At 49.1% G+C, this 10627-nt stretch overlaps 1 protein-coding gene across 1 annotated transcript in view; it reads left to right on the top strand.

Annotated features, from left to right (window-relative positions):
* TGFBI (transforming growth factor beta induced) overlaps window positions 1-10233 on the top strand; it is a 34162-nt gene extending 23929 nt beyond the window's left edge. The window contains exons 9-17 of the mRNA XM_017854180.1: window positions 779-916; window positions 1524-1669; window positions 2468-2604; window positions 3429-3559; window positions 5848-5976; window positions 7240-7341; window positions 7905-7984; window positions 9074-9098; window positions 9596-10233. Coding sequence (XP_017709669.1) covers window positions 779-916; window positions 1524-1669; window positions 2468-2604; window positions 3429-3559; window positions 5848-5976; window positions 7240-7341; window positions 7905-7984; window positions 9074-9098; window positions 9596-9636 — 929 coding nt within the window. The 3' untranslated portion in view covers window positions 9637-10233. The remainder of the gene's footprint in view (window positions 1-778; window positions 917-1523; window positions 1670-2467; window positions 2605-3428; window positions 3560-5847; window positions 5977-7239; window positions 7342-7904; window positions 7985-9073; window positions 9099-9595) is intronic.
* Window positions 10234-10627: the final 394 nt, after the last annotated feature.

The raw sequence follows: 10627 nt of genomic DNA on the forward strand, positions 1-10627 counted from the left end.
CGGGGGGGGGGGGGGGGGGTGGTGGGTGGAATTCAGGGATCTCTGGGCGACTTCCCTGCCTGGACTCAGCTCACAGCCTCTCGGCCACTGCAAATGTGTGGGTTGTGACCAGACTGATGCATCTTGAGTTTCAGGCATGCAAGTGCAGTGGAGAGGCAGTGGGGAGCCGTTGAAGGGGTCTGGGGACAGACACAATCGTAGAGGCCTTTCAGAAGATCTGCCTGCTGTGGATGGGCAAAGAGGGCCATTTGCTGACCTCAGAGCATGTGCTTTCTCAATAGTACCCAAGCTGTCCCATGGTCACTGACCCAGTTAGAATGACTGAATGGACTTTGGCTTGTGTTTCATTCAGAATCCTAGCCCCACTCTAGTCTTCCAGTGAGATCTGTCCATGAGTGAAGAAATCTCATAGGAAAAAATAAAATGCTTCTATGGGTGTGGTTGCTGACCTTATCTACACCGCAGAAGCCATCACACAGACTGTCTTCTTTCTCCCTAGTGTTAGAATGTGCCCTGACCAAGCAGCCCACAGGGCCTGGGACAGCGGCTGATCTCTGTCTCACTGAGCTCACCTCTCCTCCCTCTCCTCCTGACTGGTTAGATTTTCTAGGCGACTGTTCCCCTGATGACATGAGCCCGCTGGGCCCCAGCAGTGTTTAGAGGGGTTGTTGACTCACGAGATGACATTCCTGCTGATGTATGTCATGCCCTGGGGTGGATGAATGATAAATGAAAACAGCATTTTTAACTTTTGAACCCACTTTCTCCTTCCTTGTAGCCAAGACGCTATTTGAATTGGCTGCAGAGTCTGATGTGTCCACAGCCATTGACCTTTTCAGACAAGCTGGCCTCAGCACTCATCTCTCTGGAAGTGAGCGGTTGACCCTCCTGGCTCCCCTGAATTCTGTATTCAAAGGTAACATGGGGAAGACATCCCTGTTAGTTTGTCCCTGGAGGCAGCTTCCCCACTCCTGTCACCTCTACAACACTCTCCGATTTACAGCACCCCATGGGACATTAGAACTTCCACTCAGCTCAACCAAAAGCAGATGTGACTTCAGCAGAAACTTCAGAGGCTCTGTTGTTTCATTAGGCAGTGCAGAGAATGCCTTTGGGGAGCCATTCCTCAGAACTCAAGACTTGACATCTGGGAGAGCAGAGCATTCCCTTGCCTTTCTATTTCTATTTCTATTTGCAGAGTCACTTGCCAATGTATAGTCAAGAGGTCAGAGTGAGGGTACAGCTGAGCTGCAGCCACAGGAAGGCAGAGAAGGGGGCCAAGTTGTATGTGTGCCTGCCCTTCCCTTTTATGTCAAAACCCCAAACACCCTTGATTATCTGGATCTTCTTTATTTCTCCATAGAAGATACCAGATGTTAAGGAATATTGGCAGCTCCACTTGGTTTCTCAATCCCTGTTTCCAAACTCAAGGACGGACAGGTTTTTTCACTGTATTTATCTCTCATCACTCTCTTCATTGCAGGAGCACATCTCTCTGGACTTAACCACACCCTTTCTTGCAGATGGAACCCCTCCAATTGATGCCCATACAAGGAATTTGCTTCGGAACCACATAATTAAAGACCAGCTGGCCTCTAAGTATCTGTACCATGGACAGACCCTAGAAACTCTGGGCGGCAAAAAACTGAGAGTTTTTGTTTATCGTAATGTAAGTTCTGGGTCCTAAATCATGCTCCTCAGAAGCTCCATATTGTGGGACTTGTATTAGTGTAAAAAAAAGTCCTCTATAAGCAGGAGTTTGCATGAGGACTGGCTGCTGAAAAGGAAGGAAATAATTTCTGGAAAAGTATTGATACCAAAATGAGATCCTGCAGAAGGACTGGAATCTCTTTTTCTGGAGGCCTTTGAGAATAAACCACACAATTATCCAACCTTTATTGTAAAGGAACAAGTCCTTCTTGAATTTAGGAATGAACATCTAGGAGGAGGGATGGAGTTCGGACTCCTTCTGAGCTTATGAGAAGAGAAGCCCCCTAAACTAAAATGCAGCCCTCCTTGGTCCAAAAGGTGCCTTCTCTCTTCTGCTGTATCTTCTTTGTTTTCAAATCCAACAGTTACCCTGGAAATCAAATAGGAAGTACAACTCAACACAGCTCTTGCCTGGGATCCACCAGCACCATTTGACTAAAGATGGCTATCATCTGTTAAACAAATAAATAAATGGGTTCAATCTATTTATTTGAACATTGTCCATGGGCCTCATGTGTAACTGATATTCTCATTATGGGGCCTCTGTAACTTTATTGGGGCCTCTCTAGCCATTCTTTCCTTAAGGAAGACCATTTATTGAGAAAATACATCATTTTATCCCAGCCTTAATAACCCACCCCAATGTATACTCCTTCATCTTCATGGATGATGACCCTGCTACATGCTCTGAACAAATCAGGAGGCCCCTTGTGGGAGGATAACCAATCCTTTCTTTCTCTGTCCCTCTTCTGTGCAGAGCCTGTGCATTGAGAACAGCTGCATCGCGGCCCACGACAAGAGAGGGAGGTACGGGACCCTGTTCACAATGGACCGGGTGCTGACCCCGCCAATGGGGACTGTCATGGATGTCCTGAAGGGAGACAATCGCTTTAGGTAATTAGTTCCATCCCTGGGTGGGGCTTCTGCCCAGTGGTCATGCTGGAGTGGGATGTGGGGCCCCAGCTACTTATCAAGCTTTCTTCTACCTTAGAGATTCAATTAACACTAGTGGTACACTGCTGTGACCTTCCAGACTTGGGATGGGGAAAAGGGAAGGGTCGCCTTGAAAGCTTACATTGGGAAGAAGGGTTACTTCTGAGAGTGTAATCCTCACATGCGTGGGAAGCAGGGAGGGGGGACTACATTTTTATGACTGAAGTGCAAGGAAAACATCACTTGCTCATTGTAAAGCTCCAAGTGAGCCGAGAGCACGTAGTTTACAGGGCATGATGAGTCTCTCACTCTCTGTGCAGTATCTGTTTATTGCAACTGAAGCACCCTTGTGAGTTTGTTTTCTTGCCCTGCTATCTCCATTTCTGACTTGCTCATTCACCTCGCAGTGCTGTCACATTGAATGTTGCCCTGTCACTGACTTCAGCTACCTGCACAAGGGCCTGGAGACCACACCCCTCTGCCCTCCCAGAATCATATCCCTGGAGGCTCAGTTAGTCTCTGGGTCAGCCATACCTCTGCCCTTTCTTTTCCACCTTTCTCCCATGGCCTCTGACCTCTGGCCATTTAACAGAGCTTAGCATTGTTGCTGGGTGGAGAGGAGATGGAGTCTAGAATCGCTCCCTCTTTGTACACAGGAAGAGTGTGAAAACCAAGGTGTGAGCATTCCAGTGGTCTGGGCTCTACTATCCCCAGTGGTGAAGTATTTAAGGAAAATACCTCTTGGCCCCCAGGACAGATGACATTTTCTGTGTGTGTATCTACAGCATGCTGGTAGCTGCCATCCAGTCTGCAGGACTGACGGAGACCCTCAACCGGGAAGGAGTCTACACAGTCTTCGCTCCCACAAATGAAGCCTTCCGAGCCCTGCCACCAAGAGAACGGAGCAGACTCTTGGGTAAAGACCAACTTAAGTACACATCTCCACTTTTCTAAAGTAATGATCCCTCAGGGCCCCAGCAGCAAACAGTTGGCACATTAGGGATTGGCTTGAAGGGGTTTAATGACAAGACTATTTGTGGAAGAGTGGGCGAGATTAAAGGAACTAGCAAAGAATGAGGCCAACCAGGGACTAGCAACCCTGGGAAGCCTTTACTACCCCTAGGCCTGGGAGAATGGGAGGATTAGAGCAGGAACCAGGGAGGTCATGGGCCTTGGACAAGGGCACAGAACAGCAGCCAATGCCATGTGCAGCCACTGTCAGAACCATGCAAGGAGGGTCACTCAGCGCCCCAGCCTCCCTCTCTCCAGTTGCCATCTGGGTCTGTCGTTGGCTGATGCGAGAGCAGGAGGGAGTCCACTGATGCCGTTTATAGAGCTCAGTCTCCTGGGCAGGAAGCCAGGCAGAGAGGAGTAGAAAAGAAGTGAGGGTGGCTGCGACCAGCCCAGTCACTGAGGCATGTTTTCCACTGGAGACCTATGAGCACAGTGATAATGAAGCTAGTTACCTACACTGACGATCCCTCCAGACAAAAGCTTTCCCAAGAAGTTAGTCATGGCTCTGAGAGATCTAGCTGAGGATGTTTGGGAGGGGATCTAGTGGTTACAAGTGGCTAAGAAAAATGAGGAAGGTAAGAGTATCTTGCAGCCTGTGTTGTGAGGATTAAATAGGATGCCACACACAGCGCCAGGCACACAGCCCTGGTCAATACTAGCCATGACGATGGGGGTGAGTGGAGCGGGATTGGGAGTTGCAGTGGTTAGCTCAGCTTTGTGCCTGTGAGAGATGCTTCCGCTCTCACAGAAAGGTGAGACTGAGGAAAAGGAGGAGGAAGAGGAAGGACCTTGACAAACCTTGGGGCCCACATTGTCTACACCTCCCTTCCTGCTCTTGAGCAGAATAGAAAGTTCAGGTTGCAGGCAGCTCCAAGGTGAATTTGTGTCATGTTTAATTTTCTTTATTGCTAAATGAATGCCTATGTCTGTGATGCTGACGTATATTCCTAAAGAGAGGGGAGAAGTTCATTACGAAATAAACTTCTCAACCTCTCTCTGTCCAGCAAGAATGGAATATTCCCCAGGTGGTCCAAGCTGGCTTGGCTTTCTTTCCATTTTCAATTATGTGGGAGTTGAGGAGGGGGATGGAGAAAGCTTCCCTAACACACCCTCCCCCAGGCCTGAGGCACCCCTGGGGAACAGAGGGTGTTAAAGGTTGGTCCAGGTGTTAGAGATATTGAAAGGACATCCCACGCACCCCAGGGGTTAGTGTGGCTCTGCACTTCCAGGCAGTATTTTGTGGAAGGGGAACCTTGTCAGCTCCAGGTTGTGGATGTTTGAAAATTGGTTGGTACCCAGTGACTCCGTCCTCTGGCACTCATGTGGATTTGTCAATAACCAAGTGAACTCTCCAAAATACATTAAAACTTCCTCCCTTCTCAGTTTCAAGATGCTGGAAATAGCTATTCATAAGCCCTGGGGAAATTTAGCCATTTGGCTGGTAATGGGAGTATCCAAGATGAGAGGGCAGCTGGAAACTTTCGGAATGACCTCCCACACTTAATTTGGGAAATGCCTGTGCACCTTTATGGGCAATCAGATGCCTGCCCCAGTTGCTGGAGACACTGATGTGGGCTGAAAGGAATGCTGAGACGTGACAAGGAGAGATGCTGCGGAGGGAATATCCCCCTCAGCCCTGACCTCATCGGTTCCATGGCTCCTCCACAGTACAGCTGTCTACTCTTTTAAGTTCGCCCTTCAGGAAACAGCCGTCTCAAACAGAATGAGCATTTGAGGGCAGAATGGGTAAATATTGCACTACTGTGTTATAACCGTCGGGAGCCACGCTGATGATGAAACGTCCCAGATGCCGGTGCTGGAAAGGTCCCTAGCTTTCCAAGCAAATATTTATCTCATGGAAACATGAGTCATACTCACAGAGGAGTATGGATTAACTCCTTCTCAGCAGCCAGGGAGCCCAGCATCCCAGAGAGCATATTTAACCCAGAAGCCCACTGACTGCAGGGGCAGATTTGTGGTCATGAACATGTGTTTTGTGTCCTCTGACCATTAGACAGACTGTGGGTCACAACGCTGAGTAACACTGGGAGCTTAATAAGTGCTTATCCCCTGGGTAGGGAGTTCTTCTTCTCAGGGCTGACCACTTACATCTTCTCCTCTGGGCCCTCCTTGACCAGGCTAATTACCATTCTTGGGATTAACTCTATCTCCTTTTCCTGCAACCTGCAGGAGATGCCAAGGAACTTGCCAACATCCTGAAATACCACGTTGGTGATGAAATCCTGGTTAGCGGAGGCATTGGGGCCCTGGTGCGGCTAAAGTCTCTCCAAGGTGACAAGCTGGAAGTCAGCTTGGTAAGTGTCCTGCAAATCAAAGGCTGGCTGTGCCCTGCCACCAGGGCTCCAGGACATATCTCACCCCCGGGATGGCATTACACACCTTCAAGATGCAGCCCGAATTTCTGAGTGTAATTCATCCAAAGAAAAAGAGAAATGTGAAGAGGGTCTTCAGGGAAATCAAGTAAGATCGTAGTTAACATGAGTAAGAACTTCCAGATTTACGTGGGAATAGAGCATCTGATTTGGCATCTGAGAGAGACTATTAGATCTTCCTTCTGTTAAGGAGATGGTAGGCAACTAACGTGACTGAAGAGATCAGTCTCTATACTCACCCCATCCCACCCCCCTAAACCCAGGAATTCACTGAGTTGTACCATGAACCAGACCATCCCAAGAGGCTTTTTGAGTTCTGACACTTGCTCTGTGAGCCCCTTGCTCTGCACATTGATGATATACATTCCACTTTGGAACTGCGCTAAGATTGTCCCCAAAGCAGCTAGCCAGCCAAGCTCCAGAAATCTCCCTGGCTGCACCTGAAGAGGCCACTGACCCCTCTGTGGAGGGACCACTCTTCAGTGTGTGGCTGCTTCTGCTTTCTGCTCCTTTCTCCTGGTCTTCAGCCATCCTTTGCTCACCAGTTTCTCACCAGGAGCATAGGAAGATATGCATGTAGGGAGGTAGACATGGGCATGACTTGTTTGACTTTAGCAGGTCGCTCAAGAATCTCCTCATACCTGGTTTCAGATGCTGGGGTCCTGTCTGTCACAGGCTTCTGTGCCTCCTACACCCTTGAGTCTGTCGCATGGACCCTTCAGGAAGGCCTGAGATAGATTTGCCCTGGGTGGGCATCCTGTGAGAAAATCTTAAGTCAGGCACCCAGGCAAAATGGAAGGAGACTTTTGTCCAGAGCAGGAAGCCTGGCTTCCATTTCCGGCTGTTCCACCTACTTAGCTTAAAAGAGGCACTTCTCCTGTCTTCAGTCTCAGTCTCTTCTTCTGTTGAATGGGACAATAATATCTACTCTCCTTATCATACACTGCTGTGAGGACTAAGTGGATCACACAAAAGAGCATTATGTAGATTGCAACGTGCTAAATCCACACAGGAGATTTGAATTAATCCACCACACTGAAGGTCTGTCAAGGGCAGAGACTGTTTCATTCACCAGAGTATCCCCAGTCTTATGCAGGACCTGGCATATGAAAAGTGTTCAGTAAACACTTACTGAGTGAGTAAAAGAAATGTGCTCTACTTTCAACCACTACTCTCTGTTTTCCTTTAGAAAACAACGTGGTGAGTGTCAACAAAGAGCCTGTTGCTGAGCCTGACATCATGGCCACAAATGGCGTGGTCCATGTCATCACCAACGTTCTGCAGCCTCCAGGTAAGTGTCGCATCCCCACTGGCTCTACAGTCAGTCCTTCTCTCCACGTGGCAGTTGGTGGAGAGAAGAAAAACTGTTCCAAACAATGATCAGAATAACACGTAATTGTGATAGTTAAACTGTGCCTGTGTGACTGATTGCAGAGTGAACTGGGAGCTGTTGGTTTTGAATGCACCACACTAAGGAATGTGAGGATGCATTGCTCTCTGTGGAGTTGCCCAGCTGTATTAGCTCCCCTCGGACACACCCCAGTTTTCTATATTCATGTGAATGCTGTCCTCGCGGTTCCCAGCACTCCTCTTACAGCATCTCACATCAGTGTGTGCTCCTTGCCTCCAGTGCAGTTGAACTTCCATCCTGCCTCTCCTCATGTGTGCATTCACCTTTCTTGGTGCTCTCTCCCCATGGGCCAAGTTCTACCATGAGTTATGAAACATTATAGAGAAAACATGTCTTTGGAAATGTGAGCCAGAAAGCCCACCAGTGTCCCTCAGTCATGGTTGTTATGAATGACATGCTATTGGTTTCTCTCTGGTCAAACTTGCCTTTTCTTTCCTCTTCAGCCAACAGACCTCAGGAAAGAGGGGATGAACTTGCAGACTCTGCGCTTGAGATTTTCAAACAAGCGTCAGCATTTTCCAGGGTAAGATGCCTGCTAGATTTGCACCTCGCCTGAGCAGCCTTAGGTCCTCTGTTTGGGCCATAGAGGAGTCTCTCCAGCCCCTGTCTTCCTTGGCTGCTCCCCAGGGCTCTCTTAAAACTTCTCCCTACTCCCACTGGGGCATCCTCAGCCCCAGCCTGTGTCAAATTCAGAGTAAAGAACCCAGGCAACTCCTGGACTTTCATGGGCCAAAGCACAGGCTTTCACACAGAGGCCTCTGAGCCTCAGATCATGGGGAGGTCACTACTGGTGAGAACAGACACAGCTCTGGAAGCCATCTGCCCAAGAGGGCAGCCCATCCCAAGCTCATCTTACAGTGGCCAGACCTGCCCTGAGCCCGGGCCTCTGGGTCACTTTTCTGCTGTCCATGGCATTGCCCATCGTGGGTGAGGCTGGGGCTCTCCTGGGCACTGTGTGGATTCTGGATACGGGGATACTGGGCTTCCTATGTGTGTGGAGTCATCCCTTCCTTGCCCCAGCCTCACCTCCCTCTCAAACCCTCTCTGGCTCTTTCTGAGCTTCATTTCCTGCTCCCCATCTTGCCCAGTGCTCAGTGCCCTGCTTGGCTCTTTTGCTGCTTCGGGTCAGGTGGAGCTTCGTGGGAATTTGAGGTGCCTTACAGAAGGATTGCACTTCAAGAGGAGAGGCTGCAGGGAGCGGTCCTGAACCCAGAGGCCTGGAGCTTACCGTGCCACTTCACTTTTGTACACAGGGGTCTCCTTAATGCCCTCGAGAAGGATTCTTAGCCCTGAACTCCTACTCCTGAGGCCACCCCTGTGCAGCCCCAGCTCCCTCAACTCTAGGCTGTAGTCTCAGTGGGAGAGCCTGGCTTGGGGGTCTCCTAGGAATGTCCACCTGAAGCCACACTTGATAGGGGCTTGCATAACTTATGTCTGCCAAGGCCACTTGAGGGCCTTGAACTCCCCAGGGCCTATAAGTTCCACCTTCCCCTTTCTATTCCTCACCCCAGCATTTTTTCTGAGTAGGGGTGGCAATGGGCAAAGCCATCATCATAAGCAGGTGCAGGTATAACTTTCACTAGAAAACCTGACACCTTGTGTTTTCTTTCAGGCTTCCCAGAGGTCTGTGCGACTAGGTAAGTCTGGTCTGGGTTTGAAGTCATTGCAGACCTGTTTAGGCCTTACCCCCAAGCAAGTCCAAGCCTGCCATCTGCTGTATATAGATAAGAACATCATGGTGCAGTAAAACAAGCCTGGCCTTTGGAGTCAGAACAGCAGGGTGACTTGGGGTCAGACCCAGAACACCCCATTTCCTTCTCCGTAAGATGGGGATAATAAGAGTAACAACCTTTTAGGATTAATGTGAGTTTTCAGTTTAGGGAGTCTGGGAATATTGCAAAGGGCTTGGCAGGAGCCCATCATGAGGATCTAGTTCCAAGTTGATAGGTACAGAAAACCAGAACATCAGGCCTTGAGTAAGAGTGAAGGTTCACAAACCACAAAGCACCTGCTATGTGCAGGAGAGCACAGCAGAAGGAGGCCGCTTGGCCCTGGTCCTTGAGATTCTGACAATGTCCTAGACAGACATGGGGAGATCTGCACCTATTTGATGTTACAAACTTCTCTTTTTCAGCCCCTGTCTATCAGAGGTTATTAGAGAGGATGAAGCATTAGCATGAAGGACTACAGGAGGAATGCACCACGGCAGCTCCCCGCCAATTTCTCTCAGATTTCCACAGAGACTGTTTGAATGTTTTCAAAACCAAGTATCATACTTCAATGTACATGGGCCGCACCATAATGAGATGTGAACCTTGTGCAGGTGGGGGAGGAGGGAGAGAGATGTACTTTCTAAATTGTGTTCCTCTAAACATGGCTGTTAACCCACTGCATGCAGAAATTTGGATGTCACTGCCTGACATTTGCTTCCAGAAAGGACCTATCCCAAATGTGGAATTTATTGCCTATGCCAAGTCCCTGGAAAAGGAGCTTCAGTATTATGGGGCTCATAAAACATGAATCAAGCAATCCAGCCTTATGGGAAGTCCTGGCACAGTTTTTGTAAAGCCCTTGCACAGCTGGAGAAATGGCATCATTATAAGCTATGAGTTGAACTGTTCTGTCAAATGTGTCTTGCATCTACACATGGCTTGGATGCTTTTATGGGGCCCTGTCCAGGTAGAAAAGAAATGGTATGTAGAGCATGTAGAGCTCAGATTTCCCTATTGTGACAGAGCCATGGTGTGTTTGTAATAATAAAACCAAAGAAACGTACGTCCCGTGTGCATGGTACAGTGTGCCGGCCTGAGGTCATGCTGCTTCACACCTCAATTCCGCTCTGGAGAAGCTCAGCAAAGAGCCCCGAGGGATGCTTCTGGGGAGACTCCAGCAGCCAGCCCTCAGACACCCAGACAACTCGTGGGGGTTTGAGCCTGTCTTTGCCAAACAGGTTTTTATTTCACCATCCTCTGGCCCTGGGGTTTCAAGTTTTCCGTGTTCCCTTCACCCCGCACTTGATTCCTCTTATTATCTGGAAGTACCTTCCCTCCAGCATGGTGATCCCCTGCCTGTGTGCTGGACTTTTGAATCCTCAGCACCAACCTGTGAAGTGGTTGCCAGTACAATCCCATTATGCGGATGAGGAGACCAAGGCCCAGGGAAGGGA

The sequence above is a fragment of the Rhinopithecus bieti genome, unplaced genomic scaffold, assembly GCF_001698545.2.
Source record: "Rhinopithecus bieti isolate Rb0 unplaced genomic scaffold, ASM169854v2 scaffold_38728, whole genome shotgun sequence".
In the NCBI taxonomy this organism is placed as follows: Eukaryota; Metazoa; Chordata; class Mammalia; order Primates; family Cercopithecidae; genus Rhinopithecus; species Rhinopithecus bieti.